At 46.4% G+C, this 20,868-nt stretch overlaps 1 protein-coding gene across 6 annotated transcripts in view; it reads left to right on the top strand.

Annotated features, from left to right (window-relative positions):
- UBAP2L (ubiquitin associated protein 2 like) overlaps positions 1–20,868 on the top strand; it is a 29,624-nt gene that overhangs the window by 4,128 nt on the left and 4,628 nt on the right. For 3 of the 6 annotated variants that reach the window (XM_079329365.1, XM_079329367.1, XM_079329366.1), the window contains exons 3-22: positions 228–305; positions 839–949; positions 2,905–3,073; positions 3,375–3,470; positions 4,182–4,227; positions 4,498–4,610; positions 10,618–10,670; positions 12,042–12,127; positions 12,530–12,701; positions 13,499–13,700; positions 14,777–15,054; positions 15,296–15,468; positions 16,634–16,823; positions 17,362–17,416; positions 17,841–18,015; positions 18,211–18,283; positions 18,865–19,060; positions 19,165–19,253; positions 19,826–19,879; positions 20,486–20,567. In XM_079329365.1, the coding sequence (XP_079185491.1) occupies positions 228–305; positions 839–949; positions 2,905–3,073; positions 3,375–3,470; positions 4,182–4,227; positions 4,498–4,610; positions 10,618–10,670; positions 12,042–12,127; positions 12,530–12,701; positions 13,499–13,700; positions 14,777–15,054; positions 15,296–15,468; positions 16,634–16,823; positions 17,362–17,416; positions 17,841–18,015; positions 18,211–18,283; positions 18,865–19,060; positions 19,165–19,253; positions 19,826–19,879; positions 20,486–20,567 (2,491 nt within the window). Of the gene's footprint in view, positions 1–227; positions 306–838; positions 950–2,904; positions 3,074–3,374; positions 3,471–4,181; positions 4,228–4,497; positions 4,611–7,283; positions 7,359–10,617; positions 10,671–12,041; positions 12,128–12,529; positions 12,702–13,498; positions 13,701–14,776; positions 15,055–15,295; positions 15,469–16,633; positions 16,824–17,361; positions 17,417–17,840; positions 18,016–18,210; positions 18,284–18,864; positions 19,061–19,164; positions 19,254–19,825; positions 19,880–20,485; positions 20,568–20,868 lie in introns of all 6 variants that reach the window. The other 3 variants (XM_079329362.1, XM_079329363.1, XM_079329364.1) reach the window with 2 other exon arrangements.

The following is a 20,868-nucleotide window of genomic DNA, read 5'->3' as shown; positions in this document are numbered from 1 at the left end:
TGCTCATCTGGTGCCATGAAGTCATTCAACAGTATATCCCTTTCTCCTCTTTTTCCTTTTTCATTTCACTTGCTCCCTGGAGTTTTCCTTCTCTGACCCTTATTTGTGCCTTCTCTTTGCTGTACTGATTCTTTTCCAGAGTTTGCAGAGAGCTTGGCTTAGCAGAATGGCTTTTGGATAGTTTAGAAATGCACCACTCTGATGTGCTCTGTCTCTGATTTCTTTAGGCTACTGCAGAACAGATTCGACTTGCACAGATGATCTCGGACCACAACGATGCTGACTTTGAGGAGAAGGTGAAACAGGTGAGTGTGGAAAATGATGGTGAACTCTGACAAGAAGGCAAAATCAGTACTGGGAGTACTGTGAATACTGGGGGGCCTGAGAGGGACACACCTGGCTGCTCCCTGAATTTCCTTGGAGTGGCTTCCTAAGGTTGTATCACAGCATGGTTTGAGTCAGTAGAGATCTTAAAGGGTATCCAGTTCCACCCCTGTGCTATGATGGTATTTTCCACTATCCTGAGTTGTTCCAAGCTTTGTCCAATCTGACCTGAGCACTTCCAGGGCTGGGACAGCCACAGTTTCTCTGGGTAAGCTGTACCAGGGTCTCACCAAAGAAAGAATTTCTCCTCAATAGCCTATGTAACCCTGCCCTCTGGCAATGGGAAGCCACATAAACACAGTTAAGCTGAGAAAGCTGTGGAGATTCCCTAGCCCTTCCATTTTTTTATTAAAGGGTTTCTGCTTTAGGATTCAACTCACCCTAAGACACCCATAGACATTTTGCTACCATCTTGGTTTGGAACATGCTGACCATGGTGGTGTTTTTTCTCCAGCTGATTGACATCACAGGCAAGAACCAGGATGAGTGTGTGATTGCTCTGCATGACTGCAATGGGGATGTCAACAGAGCCATCAACGTGCTGCTGGAGGGCAATCCAGACACGGTAGGAATAGATCCTGTCCATCTGGCCAGGCCTAGTTCAGTCTAACTGCATATTTGGAGGTGAGGCATCCAGTGGTGTCAAGATAAGGAGTGCCACTATGGCTGGCTAGTTCCACAGGAGCATGCACAGTGTGACTGTCACCTGGCTGCTCAGCACTGCTCTCTATTGGCTTGTGAGAATGACCCTAGGCTTGAGGGAGCAGAGGAGAAAATGCCATAAGTAATTTCCTTCCTATTAATTTTGAATCTAAGCAGTTCAACAATAGTGCAGTGATATCTGCATGTGCTTTCACACCAGTGAGTGCAGGTGTGCTGTGGTTCCTTTCTGACAAAGCAATGTGGGTTTTGTGTCTCTGGCCCTAAAGAATCATTTCTCACTGATACACTGACTGGCTTCTGTGCTGCTGCCTGTACCATGATTTTGAGGATTTTTTTGAGGATTTTTATTGTTGTGGATTGGGCTTGGCTGCTGTTTCTCATGCAGATGCTTGTCTCAGGGAAGTCCCAAGAACAAGAGTGCTTGCTTAGGAGGAGCCTTCCACCTGCATGCAGGTTGTCATTTCTTTTGTGATAAAGACAGCAGAGATGCAAGTACTGTTGCAGCCCAAGAAAAAGCTCACAAATGTGATAACCACTGCTGATTTATCCTCATGGCACTCTGGTTTGGATGGAGCCAACTCAACTCTTGAGTTGAGAGTCAATATAATTTTAGAATATTATGCTTTAGCTCATTTTTTTTTTCCTGGGGGTGTGTGAATGAGCTGGACACTTCAGACACAGTTTTGTGAATTGCAGCTACTCCCCAGTGTCTGGTTCTCTTCTTGCTTTGGTTTCAGACAGGTTCTGAACAGCACACATATGCTTTCCTCCTTGTCTTTAGAAAGCCCTTTCCATTGACAACTGAATAAAAAAGCTTTTGGAAAATCCCTTTAGAAAAGGGACTAATAGGAATCTGCATTGCTGAGGCACAGCTCTGCCACAACTCCTGTAATCAGTGACTTCTAGTCAGAGAACAAACCCCTGCTATCACAGTTACTGGTCATGTACTGTATTTCAAACAGTAAAGGAGCAGGTGTGATCTCACCATTAGATTAGATTTGGTTAAAAAACCCCAAACATTTACTTCAAAAATGTTTATTTGAATACTGTAATTTTCTAGTTTATTTCTGAGTCAGATACCCGTGGAGATAGACTTTGGAAGCCTTGGGTTTGATGGCAGTTTGTGACACTGTGTTGTTGGGTTTTTTGTCTCTGTCCCTGTGTACTGCCATTCAAACAGTTGTGTTTTCAGGTGATTGTCAATAGCTTAAGACTATTTTTAATTGTTCTAGCAGTGTGCAGCATCAGTTTGAGTATGACAACACTGCAACTGTCAGAAAATACCTGGGTGCAGGCCCACAGCAGTGAGCTGGAGTCAGAATTAACATTTTGCAGCTGAATTTGCCTGTTGGTTAAATTCTGTGATGCTTTTCTCCATCTGAGATGATACTTAGAGGAGAGGTTTTGTTAATAACTTTGCATCTGCAGAAAGAACTTACCCCAAATGTTGACTACAGTTCACTATGGAATATTTACCTGGGTTATTCTGAGTTCCTGGTGACCTGTATGAAATGGCAGGCTTTTTTTTTTTTTTTTTTTTCCCCTAAGCAAGTTAAATTTATCCATGCTTTTAATTCTAGAAGTATCATGACCTCTCTATTGAAGAATTCTAGTAGATCTTTGCAGAAATAGAATAATTTATCTTCTGTCACCTCAAACTGCATGCCAGTCAGCTGTAAGAGCTTGGCTCAAAGGCAGATGATGTGCTGTATGTAAGCTCCTAAAAAATTTCACCTGGAACCCATTTTTATGGAGACCCCTGTTATTTTTTCTCTGTAGCATTTTTGAACTTTTATGTATTTGCTCCTAACATTGATCTAACTGTGATGAATTTCTTTCCCTTCTGCACACCTTCAGCATTCCTGGGAGATGGTTGGGAAGAAGAAAGGTGTCTCAGGACAGAAGGAGAGTGGCCAGACAGAAGCCAGTGAGGAGAGCAAAGAGAGCCGGGAGCGGGAGCGGGATTTCAGCCGGCGACGTGGCGGGCTGCCCAGGCGAGGGCGAGGTGCCACCCGTGGAAGAGAGTGTATGGACTACCCTTTAATAACCCCTCCCACTGAAGCACTCTGTGCTGCACAACAGCTGTCACTAGAGCTTTTCCTGTGAGGAAAATCACCCACCTGCATGTGTGCATCTGTTGAATTCTCCCATCTGATTCTTTGCGTGATGCTCTCACTTAGCGTCAGCTTAAATCGAAAGTTCAGAGAGAGTGTGGTGATGTGGTGCTGCACACAGCCCACTGCATTTTGGGGTTTGAGATGTGGTCTAGCATCCCTGCTAAAACAGGATGAGTCTTGACATTGTCTTTGCATTGTTCTGTCTTTCAGTTCGAGGCCAGGAGAATGGACTGGATGGTGGTAAGAGTGGAGGATCTTCTGGAAGAGGCACGGAAAGAGGGAGGCGGGGACGTGGCCGAGGCCGAGGTACACACGGGATGGGAGGTCCCCAGGGGGTGGGAGGAGAAGAATTACAGAGGTGGATCTATCTCCCATGAGGTTTCAAAGCCTCTTTTATGGGAGGAATTGTCAAACTGAAAAGATGCACTCGATTTTTCTGTTCTCGTGTTTACTTTTAGTGCCTACATGTTGCTTTCCCATCTTAAAGATGCTAGAAATAGCACCTAGTTTTTGTATCACATCCATGGAGTTAGAAAAACATGCTTTATTAGAGGTGGGAAGTTAAAAACCTCAAGGTTGACTCTTTTAGCAGGTGGGCCACTGGCTTGTTAGCAACAGCACCTGCATCTTCATCATCCTTGCACATGTATCTTGAGCACCACCACTGGCTTGAACTTTAAATACTTGAGGCAGAAATTAATTTTACCCCAAAATCTACTGCTTAGGATTTGTTGCTGAGGTCACATACTGCAGAAATCAGAACCTGGGGTCCAGTACTTATGGTTTGTGCCAGCTGGAAACCTCATCTGAGCCTGGAATGATGCATTGCTAATCATGCTGCCAGCCAGCTGAGGTCACTCCCATACATCGAAAGATGTTGCTGGCAATCCCATCAAGCCAGGAGGATCCTCTCCACTTTCGTATTCTGGACATCAGAACTCTGTATGTTGTTCAAGTGTTTCTTTTCCCAGTGATGTAGAGCCAAGGGACAGCAGTGCATGTGTGTGTGTTTTACAGGTGGCTCTGGACGGCGAGGGGGAAGATTTTCTGCCCAAGGCATGGGGTGAGTTTCACTGACACAAACACAGTAAAAATAAGTTTGTGCATGACTGACAGTTTGTCAGTCATGTCTGTTCGCATTTTTCTTTTTTTTTTTTTTTTTGTTAATAAGGCCCAAACTGCATCACAGTAACTTAAATTTGGGATGACTGGTGTAGCTGAAGCACCCCTCTGCTGAGGGAACTGCCTTGTGATGTGTTCTGATCAGAATAAAATCAATTGATTTCCAAATGCTTTGGCAGAGTGAGCATTTCCATCTTCACATTTCTTACAGAACTTTCAACCCAGCTGACTATGCTGAGCCAGCCAGCACGGATGAGAACTATGGGAATAGCAACAACAACACGTGGAACAACACTGGGAGCTTTGAGCCAGATGATGGCACGAGTGAGTGTCCTCACATGTGTGTGTGCTGGTTTCTATTGAGTGTGAGTGTCCTCACATGTGTGTGTGCTGGTTTCTACTGAGTGTGAGTGTCCTCAATGTCTGTGTGTGCTGGTTTCTGTTGAGTGTGAGTGTCCTCAATGTGTGTGTGTGCTGGTTTCTGTTGAGTGTGAGTGTCCTCACATGTGTGTGTGTGCTGGTTTCTGTTGAGTGTGAGTGTCCTCACATGTGTGTGTGCTGGTTTCTGTTGAGTGTGAGTGTCCTCACATGTGTGTGTGTGTGCTGGTTTCTGTTGAGTGTGAGTGTCCTCACATGTGTGTGTGTGCTGGTTTCTGTTGAGTGTGAGTGTCCTCACATGTGTGTGTGTGCTGGTTTCTGTTGAGTGTGAGTGTCCTCACATGTGTGTGTGTTGGTCTGTATTGAGTGTGAGTGTCCTCACATGTGTGTGTGTTGGTCTGTATTGAGTGTGAGTGTCCTCACATGTGTGTGTGTGCTGGTCTGTACTGAGTGTGAGTGTCCTCACATGTGTGTGTGTACTGGTTTGTACTGAGTGTGAGTGTCCTCACATGTGTGTGTGTGCTGGTTTCTGTTGAGTGTCCTCACGTGTGTGTGCTGGTTTCTGTTGAGTGTGAGTGTCCTCACATGTGTGTGTGTGCTGGTTTCTACTGAGTGTGAGTGTCCTCACATGTGTGTGTGTGCTGGTTTCTACTGAGTGTGAGTGTCCTCACATGTGTGTGTGTGCTGGTTTCTACTGAGTGTGAGTGTCCTCACATGTGTGTGTGTGCTGGTTTCTACTGAGTGTGAGTGTCCTCACATGTGTGTGTGTGCTGGTTTCTACTGAGTGTGAGTGTCCTCACATGTGTGTGTGTGCTGGTTTCTACTGAGTGTGAGTGTCCTCACATGTGTGTGTGTGCTGGTTTCTACTGAGTGTGAGTGTCCTCACATGTGTGTGTGTGCTGGTTTCTACTGAGTGTGAGTGTCCTCACATGTGTGTGTGCTGGTTTCTGTTGAGTGTGAGTGTCCTCACATGTGTGTGTGCTGGTTTCTATTGAGTGTGAGTGTCCTCAATGTGTGTGTGTGTTGGTCTGTACTGAGTGTGAGTGTCCTCACATGTGTGTGTGCTGGTCTGTACTGAGTGTGAGTGTCCTCACATGTGTGTGTGTGCTGGTCTGTATTGAGTGTGAGTGTCCTCACATGTGTGTGTGTGCTGGTTTCTAGTGAGTGTCCTCACATGTGTGTGTGCTGGTTTCTATTGAATATGAGTGAATTTTGCATCCATCCAGTTGCCATGAGGACATTCAAGGCAGGTCTTAGGCTCAGGGATGGAGGAAGAGGTTGCTGGTTCAGAGATGGATTTCAGTGACCCTGGTACTTTGCACATTAGAGATGGGAGCTGGATGATTGCACTGGGGTGAGTGTGTGGGTGCTGTTGATAGAGGCACAGGAACACTCACCTCTATTTGTTTTCCTGTAGAAACCATGCTGCTGCTTGAAAAGATGTTTTTTATAAACTGTGGTGTGATAAGCAAGATCTCCTAGTGTTTGGTACATCCTCCAGAGAATTACTTAAAAGTCAGATGTATTGCTCTTTATTTTCATACTGGAAGCATTCTTTCTTTCATGGTCATCTTGCTCTAACCATGGTGGGATAGGACTTCATTACAGAAATGAGCTGAAGGCAATTCTGCTTCCTTCCATGTTTGCTGGGGGATTGTGAGCCCCCAACTGCCTCTGCACATTTTCCTGCATTGGAGAACTCTGGGTTTTATTTCACATGTGCACAATATTGAGACACAGGTGAACTCAGATTTTGCAGTGTGAGAATGGGGCAGTCACAGTCCTGGAATATAAGTAGCCATGGATGGGGGGACAGGCAGGACTCATTGATGGTTTTGTTGTCTATTTTTTTATGGAGCAATCTTGCACCACTGCAAAGTCAAACTATTTTTCCATGATTGCTGAGAATTTAAGTAAATACCATATTTTGGGTATAAGAAACATCCACACCTGTGTTAATGGTGCTTCAGGCCACTTCCAAACTTCTTGGTTTTGCTGAAAAAATGGTAGGTTTGGAAAGAGAGAATTAGAGTCCCATTAACTGGGATACCTTTCACTTCATAGTTTTGATGTTGTGGAGATGGTTTGTGTTTTCATGGGGTTTTTTTTGGATTTTGTTTTTTTTTTCCTTCAGAAAACAGCAGACAGGTTGATCATCTCCTTGGCAGCTGAGAAGGGGCTTTAAATACCAGAGGGAGTAGAGTGGGGGGCTGTTTTTGGGGCAGTGGGTGTGCAGGGGTGGACAAGCTCTGTGTGCTGGAAGTTGAACTGTCTAGCAGGAACAGGCTTCTGTGTGAACAGATTTCTTTTTCCTATGTTGGTGTTTTATGGAATTTGTGGGTTAGTGTGTGGTTAGGGGGAATGGAAGAATTTTCTGACAAACAACTCAGATTTACTCTAGTGCTACAACACAGCTGTAAAGTTGATTGTGCAACACCACTGGTCACCTGTGTTATGTGTGGTTGATTTGTTTCCAATTTAGCAGCCACAGGCATCTCTTTAAATTAATAATATCCACAGGTACAATGTGACTGGTTTACATGGGGGCAGTGAAACTCAGCTACACTTCAAGTCAAAATTTCACCGTTTGTCTTTCTTTTCTTTTTTTTTTTGTTTCAGGACTTGATTTCATTGGGGGTGAGGGGTCAAATTATCCCCGAAAATTTGACACTGCTCCTGGTACGATACATCCAGGTGCACTAACTGCCCCGGATACCTTTACTTTACAGCTTTTTAAAAACAATCTGAAATATCTGTGGATATGTCATTCTTCTCTCTTTTCATTTGTTAATTTGAATTATTACTTGACATTTGTTCTGACTGTGCTTTTACTAACGTTGACACCTTGAATGTAAATTGGGAGAGGTTAACACCCAATTGCTGTGGACTGTGCAAATTTGAACTTCAGCCATTGCTTCTCAGTGCCCAGAGCAGCTCTGTGCCCACAGTGCTGGTGACAGAGCATCCCACCCGAGGGCAGGAAGTGTGAGGCAGCTCAGTCATGTCCCCTTTGTCTCACAACTCAAAAGCTGTGACTTGCTGTTGTCCCCCCATGCCATTCTGCTGCCCTCCCTGCTGTTCCTGCCTAGGGTCACACCACTGCTGCAAGGGCAGCTGGTCTGGCTGAGCTCTCTTTGCTTTGTCTCTGCTTATGGCTGCTCCAGCATGCTCAGGCTGCCTGGCTGCTGCTCTTCACTTCCCTGCAGTTGAAGATGGTGGTGGCTTTTGAGATGACAGGGATGCTTGATGGCAAAGCTGCTCTGTGCTTGGCTACTTTATTTCCTGCTTGTATCCTTGTTATCCTTGTGAGGCCAAGGGATGTCCATGAGATGATGCAGTTTGCCTTACCTCCAGAAAACTCCATTGGTGTCCATAATTAGGATTGTTTGACTATCTCCTCCATCTAACTTGAGGTTTTGAAGTTGAGGCTAAGGAACCTTCCAGAAGAACTTGATTCATGAAGGTCAGGAGAAATGTTGGGGCTGAGGAGTCTCTTGGGCAAGGGCTCAAAAGCAGGCAGACAGACATGGAGTGCTTCTGCTGTGTTGGAGCATTTCCTGGTTCTCACCTCAGGGTTAATCTTTAACTTCAGAGGCAGTACAAGGCCACCTGCTCCAGCACTGCCATTGTGATGTTGCTGCCCTTTGGCTTTGTTTGGATAAACATTCCTTTGAGGTGCAGAGCTGAGGCTGTTTTGGGTCTGTTGCCTTCCTAGTGCAGGGTGGCAGCCTCTATCCAGTCTTTGAGAGGCAGCAGGCTGAGCTGGGTATTTATCTCCCAGTTTAAAATGAAGAGAGTGTGCAAGAGGAGGGATTAGAAAAACTTGGGAGACACAATGAGATTTTTTTTTTCCTTCACTGTATTCATATTTGCACATGTTGTTGGCTTAATTTTACTTTTTTCCTCTTTTCTTGGTTTGAGGAGGTTAAAGAGCAGCAGCTTTTTGAAGGGCTTTCTGAAAGCAGAGAGGAAGGCTTGCTGTTCAGAAGATCACCTTTCTGAAATGGTGTTAGAAGGCTCAGGGTATTGCTTGTGTTACAGCTCTCCCCTTCAGAACAGCTTGAATGGAGAGTCAGTTTCTTTAAAAAAAAACCTTCCTGTTCTGTGCTAGTTGGGAGCTTTCTGGAGTGTTCCTGGTGAATCCATCACAGGTCTTTGATTCTCCATCTGCCCCTTTGTGTGTGGGGAGCTGGAACCCTGCTGAGTCAGTGTCTGGTATTTGAGGAATGGACTTGCTGGGAAAGCCCTGTCAATGGCTGTTCTTCATCTGCAGGCTTCCCTTCTGCTTCTAGTGCTGCTTTTCTTCTTATTTTCCCCAAACAAACAAGACTTCAGTGCCCCATGCTGTGTTCCTGCATGCACAAACTCTTCTTGGGGCATCTCTCTCTGTCTTCCTGCTCTCTGGGCCAGCTGCAGGTACATCCAGCTCTCACTTCACCTCTTGGGTGAGGCTTGGGCTACAAGGATCTTTCAGATCTATGAAAATTTGGAAAGCAGCCTTCCTGCTACTGCTGTGAGGGCACAAAAAAAAAATCTAAGGGTTGTGGGAATTTAGGTTTTTAAACTGCATATGTGTTTTGTATTGAATGTGTTGATGGTTCTGGCTGTGGAGGAAGGGAAGGGGTATGTGCCTTAAGACTCCTGGCACTCTGGCAAGTGTTGTATTAATACCCATATTTCAAACTTGAATATATAAAAAAGTAAATCTTGAGAGACTTCTTGAATTGGCTCAACTCATCAAGCAAGACAAAAAAGCAAGGAAAGAAGAATAATTCACTGATACTTATGCACTAGATCCCTCAAGTCTAGACAAGTGGTTGTTTAAATACACAAGTGAAGTCTATATGGGGAGATCTGTGTCCTGCAGAAGAGCTCAGAATGTTCTCCTTCCCCACATGCTTTGTTTTATGCTGATACCAACTTGTTCCATCCACTAAGTGTCTTCAGGATTAACCCTGTTGGTGCTCCCAGATTTTCTTGATCTGGTTTGTGTGGACTGAAAACAAGCTGCACAAAATGGGACTGGCTTTATGCTCTGAGGTTTTTTGGGGGTGTGAAAGCTCCTGCTCTCCTCCCAAACCAAATTTTAGTTGTTGAAACTGCTACAATGTTCAAAATAAAATATTCTACAACTGCTATAATATTCAAAATACAGAGATTAAACTGTGATGGAAATAAGGATTGGAACAAGTTGAAAAGGCAGCCAGGCAAAACTCTTTATTTTCTGGTAAATTTTTGCTGGCCTAAATTTCACTGTGTTGGATTGCAGCTGAGGTTTCCTGCTTTTCTCCCTGGTACTTCAAGCTGCACACTTTGAGTATATCTCTGAAACTGGTCACAGAAAATACAGGAATTGCTTAGTGCCATAAATTTTATTTTCTGAATCCCATTTGCCTGAGCACAGGAGGTTCTAGAGCACTGAGGTTTCAAGATTTTTTTTTTTTTCCTTTTTGTGGGGTGGAAGATGAATCGTGGGAATGGCTCAGTTCTCCTTAAGTTTTCTAGAAACTTGAGGTTTACCTGGATGGTGAGATCCTGTGCCAGAGCTGGCAGGAAGCCCAGGAGGGAGGTGCTCTGTCCAAGCTGCTGGGGTAACACTGGCTGCTTGCAGGTGCACAAACCTACAGCTACTGCAGTACAAGGGAAAGCCAGGGGAACAGCACAAGGAGGCTGAGGATGATGTTGGGGCTTCCTTGTGGAGCTCAGCTCCCCTTTTGGGGTGTTGGGAGGGTGTGCACTGCCCTGTCTGCCAGCCTGGCAGTCCCTCCTTTTCATCCCAGCCTGTGCCACCAAGGCAGAGGTGATCCCATCACAGATCCTTGAGTAAAGTTGGGTTGAGATTGGCAAATGAAAATCCTCCTGGCTGCCTGCAAAGCTCCCCAGTGCTGCCCCAGCTGTTGGAGGTGCAGCTTTGATGCATGCATAACTTCTGTACCTCTTGTTGTCCTTACAGGTGCATGGAGGGCAGCAACAGAAGAATGGGGCACAGAGGACTGGAATGAAGATGTAGGTATTTTCTGAATCCATCCCCTCTCTGCATTTACCATCAGGCTGCTGTTCTATCTGTACACACAGAGCTGCCAGGGCAGCTCAAACCCATCCTCCCCAAACTGTTGACAGAACCCCAGCCCCATGGTGAATAAATAATTGTTGCATCTTCTAGAGGATGTGTTACAGAGCTTGTCATAGGTGCCCAAGACAGGAAGGGATCTCCTGGGGCATTGAGGCTCTCATCTCCTGTAACTGCAAGATGGAATTCTTACCAAAACTGGCCTGACTCCACACAGAACTCTTGCTGTGCTCCTCTGGTGGAGTGGCAGTTGGGAAAGGTTTGCTTTTGATCACACCAGCAGCAGTTTCATGTGCCTCTGCTGGTCCTCAAGAGCTTCTTTTCCATCCAAATCATGAGTTTACCTTCTGATGTGATCTTTGGTGTGTGTCACCACCTTGTGTTCTCTACCTTTAGGAAAGAGTGGATATTGTTAGCACTTTGTGTTAATGCCTATCTATAAGATTCTTCAGTCCCTCTCCAAATCAAGGAAGGACTTCTGTTCTTGCAGATGGGAGCAGGATTGGGCATTTTAGTGTGATTGTTAGTTTTTGTGTGCTCATTTTGGCTCAGCCAATAGAATGGGCAAACATGGGAAGTGTTTTTTTCCTAGGCACCACCTGGGGGAAGCACTACTGCTGTGTTTGGAGATATGAGCAGCTTTTCTTTGTTCATTCAGGTCTCTGCTAGAGGGAGCTTCTGAGAGCCTTTCTTACCTTTGGTGTGTGTGAGATGCTCCCAGGAGTTTTGGATTTACTTTTTTAACCCTGGCAGTTCAGTTTGTAGCAGCTCCTCAGTCTGGAATAGAAGCTGTTCATGTTCAGATAGTTTCAGGCTGTATCACAGGTCATCACTAACCCTCCACCAGTTTTTGAGCAATGTTATTTTCTCTTCCATGTTGGTCAGATCATTGAGCCTAGATCATTGGAAGCTTAGCTATGGATCCAGAGTTTCTCTTTGACTTCACTACCAGTGCTTGCACCTACCTGTGCAGTGGCTTTTGCAGGTCTGTGCTGCATTCCATTGACTGAGAGCAGCAGCCCAAGGTCCTAGAGCAGCCCTAGGGGATTTGAGGAGTATGGGAAATTTGTGCAAGGATTTGAGAGGTTTTTTATTCCCCTGGCAGGTGATTTGTGGCTTGCCTGGGAAGAAACAAATTAAATAGAAGCTGATTCTGATGGGAGACAAATGCTAGAGAAGTTTGTCTAAGAACTTGAATTTCTTGAATTTTTCTGTGTCTGTCTCAAAGATTCATGATGCTTTGCATCATAGGGACTGTTATGAGTTGCTGTTCTCACTTTTGGATTCCATTTTCCTTTATCTTTCAGCTGTCAGAAACAAAGATCTTCACAGCCTCCAATGTGTCCTCAGTGCCTCTGCCTGCTGAGAATGTGACAATCACAGCTGGACAAAGGTGAGAGCCCATGGTTTACCTGGGAAAAGTAGCACCACATGAGACTCAGAACAATTTGCCATCTTCAACTAAACCTTACTAGCTAGCTAAAATGCATGAGATGGGATGGATTTAAATGGAAGAGTTGCCTTAGAAGTTTTTAGGTTCTAATTCTAGATTAGAATTTTTGTAGGGTCTGTTGCTGGTTCTTCTTTGGGGGCATTTTGCTGTGTTAAATTAATGTAAAGTGTGATTTAAAATCAAGGACAGTGCTTGGTCAGTCTTTTTGGGGTTGCTGCTGGCAGTTGTAAGTTAATGTTCTGCAGATTCCTTCAATTTGTAAAGTGAGAGCTGTTGAGGTTGGAGGGGGAATACTGTTCTAATGGAGCTTCTGGTAACCTCAGTGGGTCTTTGTCTACCCAGAATTGATCTTGCAGTCCTGCTAGGAAAGACCCCCTCTTCTATGGAAAATGAGTCAGCAAACCTGGAGTCATCCCAGACTCCTTCCTTGGCACAGCCACTGGTGTTCAGCAATTCTAAGCAGAGTGCTCTATCCCAACCTGCCTCTGGAAATTCCTTCTCTCACCACAGCATGGTAAGGAAATGCTGCTCTCTGCCTGTGGGTGTTTGGCTGAGGTTGCTCATCCCCTGTTGTTCTGTTTGGGTGATAAAGGAAATCCAGCCCATGTGCTCACTGCTTAGGGTGGTAGAGCCAAATAATTTGCAAGTCTGCTTTAAAAGCAGTGGCCTGAAGTTCATTGCTCAATTTGAAATAATTGTGGTAATTCCTCCCCTGCTGCCCTTGTCAGATTTGCAATACATGCTTTATTCCTGCTTAAAGGAAAGGAAAAGCTCTTTTGGGGCTTGCAATTCCAACAGTTTGAGAGAGAATTGGTGTGGGATGGGAATACTAGCATCCACTGACAGGAGAAGGAAGGACACATTGAGTCAGGGATGTGCATAGACCTTGGGAGATGCTGCTTAGTGTAACTTTAGCAAAAAGAAACAAAAAATTTTGTACTTAATGGTGAGATAGTTCAGGAAAGATTTTCAAACTCACATTAACTACAAAGCCAAGATCTCCTGGTGTTTCTCTTTTAGTGCAACTGAATTCATGAGGATCATTTAATGTATTTTTTAAGATCCTATCATTTCCTATGTAACCCTCAGTGACACTGTAGCATGGCATGGGCTGGGCAGGAGATGAACATACCTGTGTTCACATGGGGGCTGGGAAGGGAACATGAACCCTCCCTGCCAGCAGTGTGTGTGTGTTTGGAGCTCAGGAATGTTGAGCTGGGGTACCCAGTGAGGAGCAGCAGGGTACAGTCCATCTGGGCTTATATCCAAGCCAGGGAAAACATTGACTTTATCTCCTTGCTGAAATTACAGGTGAGCATGTTGGGGAAAGGCTTTGGAGATGTCGGGGAAGCCAAAGGCAGCAGCACTACAGGGTCACAGTTCCTGGAGCAGTTCAAGACAGCCCAGGCACTGGCTCAGCTGGCAGCTCAGCACACCCAGCCTGCTGGGAGCAGCACTGCAGCTTCCTGGGACATGGGATCCAGCACACAGAGCTCATCTCTGGTGCAGTATGGTAAGGAAACACAGAGCATGCTCTGAGCGTTCACAAATTCCAACCAATTCAGATGAGCAGGAAAAATTAAAGTGTAATAGTGTGTGTGAGTCTCTCTTTGTTCCTTTTATACTTGGGACAGTTGAATGTGTGATTCCAGACAGTTTGAGAGCCAGAGTTCTGGCATTCCTGAGCCTCTCAGAGTTTGCAGAACTAATTCCCAGTGTAAAGCTGTGCCAGAAAAGGGTCTGAAAGGGCACCTCTGGAGAACAGCTCCCAATTGCAGAGTCTTGTCAGTCTCTTCTCTCTGCTGAGCTCCTATTATTTTTTAAGGGGATTTGCTCTTAAATGTCAAGAAGTATCTCTGTCTCTGGGCTGGCATGAGGGAATAAACAGGGATTGAGAGGCTCTTCTCAGATGAGAAGCTGAGTTTTGCTGTGGTTGATTTCTAGTGTAATTTCCTTCAGCTTGTGCTTATTACAGGAAAATGGCTCTGGTTCAAATCTAAGCTGAAGAAAAATTGAGCCCTGTCCTAGTGACAGTCAGTGTTGGCAGCTTCTGATCTTCTCAGACAAGAAGCCTCAGAAGACAGTCACAGAGAATAGGAGTTGATTTTGAATAAACTGTGGAAAGGCTTAGTCAGAGGAGGAAGGTGGTGCAAAGACCTGAGGGTAGGCAGCACAAGCAGTGATGTGGTTTGGAAATACCTAATCCCTGCAGGGCAAGGAGGAGGCAATGGAATGCAGGACTATTAACAGAGATGGGAAGAAAGTGGCCTGCAGGACTCTGACATGCAGTGTCTCCACGAGGGACTCTGGAGCCCAGCTTTTCTTGGAGAATGGAGGATTTCTGCCACACAAGCTGGCTTTGTTCTGTAGGGATGGTGGAAGCAGCTGAGGGGAGAAGGGCTGAAAAAGGCTTGGCATAGATGGTGGTGAGAGTGTGAGGCTGGGAGCAGAGATGCTTAAGTTCTCTGCTCTCTATCAGGCTTCAGGATGAAACATAGAGGAAAAGGATTTATTTTTCTTGATAAGTGTCAGAATTTGGTTTATTTTAAAGGAAACAAACCCTGCTAACTCACCTGCCTTGTCCCACAGATCTCAAGAATCCAACAGACTCTTCCGTGCATAGTCCTTTCACCAAGCGTCAGGGCTTTACATCAACTTCAACCATGATAGAAGTGTTCATGCAGGAGAAGCAGCCTGTGGTGACTGCTTCAACAACCACAACAGCACCCCCATCCTCACCCCTGCCCAGCAAAACCAATCCAGTTCCCCAGATGTCCCCAGGGTCCTCGGACAACCAGTCCTCAAGTCCCCAGCCAGCGCAGCAGAAGCTGAAGCAGCAAAAGAAAAAAGCGTCGTTAACATCAAAGGTGCAGACCAATGGTGGGGAGGGAGGCACTGAGTTGTGTCAGAGCTGCAGAAACAGCCATTTGGGCTGCTGAGGGAAGCTCTGGGCTTGGCTGTTAGCACTGGGTGTTTGTGGGGATGGTGGAGCTGTGTGATTCAGGAGCTGCAAGCCCACTGCCATAGTGTGCTGGGAAATGTGTGTATTGAAGCCATTCTCTGGGTCACTGGGAATGACAGAGCCATTTTGTTGCTCCTCCCTTGCAGATTCCTGCCCTTGCAGTGGAAATGCCTGGCTCCTCGGATATCTCAGGGCTAAACCTGCAGTTTGGGGCGTTGCAGTTTGGGTCAGAGCCTGTTCTTGCTGAGTACGAGTCGACGCCCACGACCAGCGCCGCTGTCAGCCAGACTCAGAGCAGCCTCTACACCAGCTCAGCCAGGTCAGCCCAGCAGCCTGTGCATGCAAGCAGGCACTTGGGGCATCCACTGCTGGCCCAATCTGAGCTTTCTGATTAGTCCTGAGATCACCCCAGAGGGACATGAGGTGGTTCAAACCCTGAAGCAGCCAAAGAGAGATTGCCGGAGATGGTTTTCTCTTGTTCCAAGGATTGTTTATTGTTTCTTATCTCAGGGATCTTTTACTTGGCCAGCAGGGTCTGCTCAGCCTGGCATTCATGGTGGAATCTGCCTGGTGAAGGCAGGGCTTATCTTATATAGCTTCTTCTACATATTACATGTTTATAACAATTTTCCAATACAATACAATCTTGTTAAATGGTCCAGCCCTGACTCCATCCAATCTAAAAGTGCCAACATGTCACCCAATATGGATGACATGGAGAAGGAGAAAAAAGTGTCCACCCCCCCAAATTCTCCATCTTGGCCACGTGTCCCTTATAAACATTCCAAAAAGTCTATTTATCTACGTTCTAACAATCTGATTTACACTTTATTAATTTTGGTAGCTTGTTTCCATTCCCTCAGTGTTGGTAATTTCCCCCAGGGTTTAGACACCTCCAGGGTCTCACTCAGGAGTCTTTTAGACCCTTGCCAGGGGGGTTTTGAGACCCCTCCAAGGAGGCCAGGGGTACACCCTGGGCTCACACAACTGGTCCTGTGGACTTGTGGTGCATACCAGTAGACCCTTTCTGACCGTGCTGTGGTCACAAAGGGGGGACAGTGTATGCAACAGCAAAGCACAAGTTGCCAGCAGACTCATGAGGCAGCTCTGTGGCTCTTTGGCCTGTGGCACTTGCACAGAAAGCAGTTTTCCTGCTGCCCTTAAACTGTGTTGTTGAAAACACAGGAGGGGAATCCCCAGCACAACTGGTGGACAGATTCTGAATGTTTTTTCCTTCTTTCTGTCTGGCAAATTGGGGCACAGTGGGGTAAATGTATCTCTGCATGTCCATGGTTGGGCTACCCCTACTCTTTGGGCATGTTTCTTGGCCTGGCTACCTTTATACTGATGCTTGGGGCTTTTTTTTTTTTTTTTTTTTTTGAGTATTTGAAGTGAAGAGCCCAGTCTTGGTCAGCAGTTTACAACAGAGCTGTTTTGGAGGAAAATGGAGGAACACTTTTTTTGGTTTTTTTTCCCTTTTGTAGTGAATCTTCATCCACAATTTCGTCCAATCAAAGCCAGGAGTCTGGTTACCAGAGTGGCACAATACAGGCAGCAACATTTACCTCCCAGAACAGTGCTCAGGGACCACTGTATGAACAGAGATCCACCCAGACGAGGCGATACCCAAACTCCATCTCTTCCTCACCCCAGAAAGATCTGACCCAGGCTAAGGTAAGAGAACAGCTTTGCTCACCCATTGTGCTGTGTAAGCCTGGGGTGTGAAGTGTCTCAGGGAAAGCTGATTCTGTGATCCTCCAGCCTCACTGGAGAGCTCTAATCAGAGCTGTTTTGTGCCTGGGCCTGGATCACTGGGGTTAACAGCAGCCAAGTTGGTTGCAGGGCATGTGTTGTGTCATGTACAGTTACCCTGCTAGAGAGTGGCATGCAGACAGAGAATTTTGTTTTGTGTTAAGGATTTGGGTCTGTATTGCTGCACACCAGTTCAGTAATATCAGGATTTGGCTAATGAACTTGGAATGAGAATGTTGAGGCAGTCTGATTACCAGCAGCAGAGAAACTTGTTGAACTGATTTCTATATACACACTTGGTGACCATGCTGGCATGGGACTGACCCAAACACAGTCTGGTAACAAGTACTGCTAGCAGGACCTTTTCATGAATGCACAGGGGAGTGTGGGAGAGAGGTGACACTTGCTCTGCTCTGGAAATGTGCTGTTAAAATGCCCAATACTTTTGTTTCTTCCTCAGAATGGTTTCAGTTCTGTACAACCCACGCCATTACAAACAACACAGGCTGTTGAAGGTAAGAGTCTTACCAGTGCAGCCAGTCCTGCATCTGTTGTGCTTGTGTTTTCTGCTTTGAATGAGATGTTTTATCTGTGCTTATAGCAAGTCCTTTCCACACTCAACTAATTGCTGCCATTCAGATTATTTGCTTGCCTCAAAACATTCAGCTTTCTGCTGGTCCATCAAGGATCACTTCTGAAAATAATTTATTCTGCTTTGTGTGTGGAATGCATTTCATCTGTAGGTCTTGAAGCTCTTTGAAGAGCCATTGGTAGTGTTGGGGTAAAGTGAGATGTAGAACACAATCATAAGTGTGTAATTGTTTGGCTGCATTGAGGGAAGCCCCAAATCCTCTAGCTGAGCACTTGCTGATCTTTGCCCTTGTGTTACTCTCTGGAAGTTGCCAGTAGCTGCCCTTAACCTGAAGCTTTTGTTCTCAGGTGCTACAGGCCCTGCAGTGAAATCTGACTCCCCCTCTGCTCCCAGTATTGCACCTCTCAACGATGGGGTGTCTGCATCATCCTTGCTGACAACTGCCAGCCAACACTCAACAGCTCTGAGCAGCCTGAGCCACAGTGAGGAGCTCCCCAGTACAACCACTGCCCAGCTCAGCAGGTGAGTGAGTGCAAGGGGTGGATTTCTGAAGGAGCAGAACTAGAAGCAGGAATCCATAGCAGACATCAGTCGGCCTCCTGCAATGAGGAAGACTAAGATGACTCATCCCATTCAAGCAGATGGGAAATGGGATGGTGCTACCAGTGTTGACTCTGTTCATCTTGGTCTGACAGTGTTTTATTTCTCTTCTGTCAGTGCATTACCCACCCAGCAGAACAGTCTGTCCTCATCCACATCCTCTGGGCGAACATCAACTTCAACTCTTCTGGTGAGTCTGGGTGTGCTCTCACACTGTGTACCCCATTCTGCTCAGCTTGGTGGGGTCTGTGCCTCATCTTGGGCCTGTGGCTGTCACAGGATCTGCCAGGCTGCTGGCTGTCCTTCCTGCTGGAGTTTGGATGCTGTATGGAGAGAGGTGATGGGGTTATGTCAGAACACTGTGCAGCTGTGGCTCAAGGCTGTTGGCACCCTGCCTGTTTCTGACTGAGCAGTGCCTTCTTTTGAGCCTGTAGTAGCCCTTGAAGGTACTGCAGAGTCAGAGCCAACTGGTAGCTGATGCAGTGCAACCAAATATCTGCTGCTGGAGCTCTTGCAGTACAGTTCCTGCTGCAAATGTGCTGTCAAGCCCTGCTCTGATCTTCAGACAGATATGTTGGGATGTAACCATGAGAGAGGCTTGTAGGCATTAGGGATTGGCTGCTATTAGGACTTTGGACTGAAGCCAGGCTCACTGCAGAAACATCCAGATGCAGACAGAGGTGCATAATGTTCTGTACAGAGTGTCCTGTGGTTCCTGTGCACTTGGCTCCATCTGCCTGATCCCCTGACTCTCTTCCCTTCCTTCCCCAGCACACAAGTGTGGAGAGTGAAGCAAGCCTCCATTCTTCTGCTAGTACTTTCTCCACGTCCTCCAGCACGGTGTCAGCTGCCCCTCCAGTGGTCAGTGTGTCATCCAGCCTCAGCAGTGTCAGCAGCCTGGGCCTCAGCCTCAGCAGCAACTCCACAGTGACAGCCTCCACTCGCAGCTCTGTTGCAACCACATCAGGTACTTCCCTCATCTGCTGTACCAGACAAGGCTGTCAGGGCTATGAGAGTGAGCTGCTGCTGTTTGCTTCACTGTGAAACTTTTCCTTTCTCTTCCTTGTTCAGGAAAAGCCCCTCCCAACCTCCCTCCTGGAGTGCCACCGTTGTTGCCTAATCCATACATCATGGCTCCAGGCTTGCTACATGCCTACCCGGTGAGTGCTGTCATACCACCAGCTCCTCCCAGCTCCCTCTGCACAGTGGGGAAACTAAAAACTCTGCCACAGGCCAGCAGGGCTGCCTTGGACAGGCAGAGTTTGGACCTGCTGGGTTTTTTTTTTTCATCATTTCCATGTGCTCATGGGGTAAATGTGTGTCATGATCACCCTGGAGCAGAGCCCTAGGGCAGAGCACAGTGTGTGGAACCACAGAGCTGTGGCTGAAACGTGAGGTGACAAAGGGCAATCAAGGCAAGGGTAGCCATGGCCACAAAGTCTAGTGGTGTGTGTCACACCCTTTCCTAGAGGTGAGGACAGATTTCAATTTTGGGATGATTTCTAGAGGAAAAACTCTTGAGTGGCTTTATGGTCTGGAGCAATTTCCTTTGAGCAACTCACAGAAACTTATGGCCTGTATGTAGAGGTTCTGGCTGCCTGCACCTGGTGGCTCATGTGGCTGCTCACCAGCTACTTCTGGCTTTCCCTTACATTTATCTAAATGTTTAATCTAAAATTAGGTGTCCTTATGTAGTCCATGTCCCTAATGTCATCTCTGGCTCTTTTTCTAGCCACAGGTGTATGGATATGATGACTTGCAAATGCTCCAGACGAGATTCCCATTGGTGAGTACTGCAGAATGACAAGGACACTCCACATCCAGTGGTGCTGCTTGGGTAGAGACAGGGCAGCTGTGTGCAGTCCTGAAGAGCTGGCAGGAGAGGGTGCTGAGTGGATGCACCTCTCCATAGCAGCAGGGATGAGTTAATCAGTTGCTCCTTGGCTCATGTGGAGTTTGCAGCATGGGTTACTCCCACAGCTGTATTCCTTGTAGAGCCAGGGAGCATGAGTTACAACAGCAGGGCTGTTAGACAGATTCACCTCTGATCCATGACTGAGCCAGTGACTAAATACCTGATGAGAATGGGCTTTATTTAGCATTAGGACATGTTCATTTTCTTGTGGAGAGGGGGGGAGGTCCAGGCAGTTTAAGAACTGCATACCAGTAGACCTCACCTGGTTCTTGTAGTAGCCAGATGAGGGGGATGGTTCATGCTACAAAAACCTGGGGCTGTTGCAGGTCATGATCAGCCTGGATGTGGCTGGTTGAACTGCAGTACTCAGACATATCTTGCAGCTACAGTACAGAAATTCCTCTCTCCCAAAAGATACTGCTTTGCACTTTGGACATAGCTGATAAAATATCTTCTCCTTTTGTCTTTATTCATCAGGATTATTACAGCATCCCATTCCCTACACCCACCACACCACTGACTGGAAGAGATGGCAGCCTGAGCAGCAATCCATATTCTGGTAGGGAAAAAGACTGCTCTGATTCCCATCCCATCAGGGTCTGTGCTGCTTCTACTAGTGTTCTGTGTCTTTGTCCACTGGAGCTACATCTGCACCTGCACTGTGCCTCCTGCACTGCTTTTGGTTTGGAACATGCTTCTCACAGTTAAATTCTTTCCTTCCCTTTGAGCATCTGGTTGTGTCAAGGTCTGATACTGGGAAGAGGTGGGCAAAGTTAAGGGGGCAGTAGGAAAGGCTGAAATATTCTGCAAGGCCTATCATGGGGGACTGCTTTCCAGTGGTTGTGAGGCAGGTGGTAAGC

The sequence above is a fragment of the Erithacus rubecula genome, assembly GCF_903797595.1.
Source record: "Erithacus rubecula genome assembly, chromosome: 33".
Classification (NCBI taxonomy): Eukaryota; Metazoa; Chordata; class Aves; order Passeriformes; family Muscicapidae; genus Erithacus; species Erithacus rubecula.
Note: the sequence above shows the minus strand (reverse complement) of the source record. Positions and strands in the feature narration are given on the sequence as shown.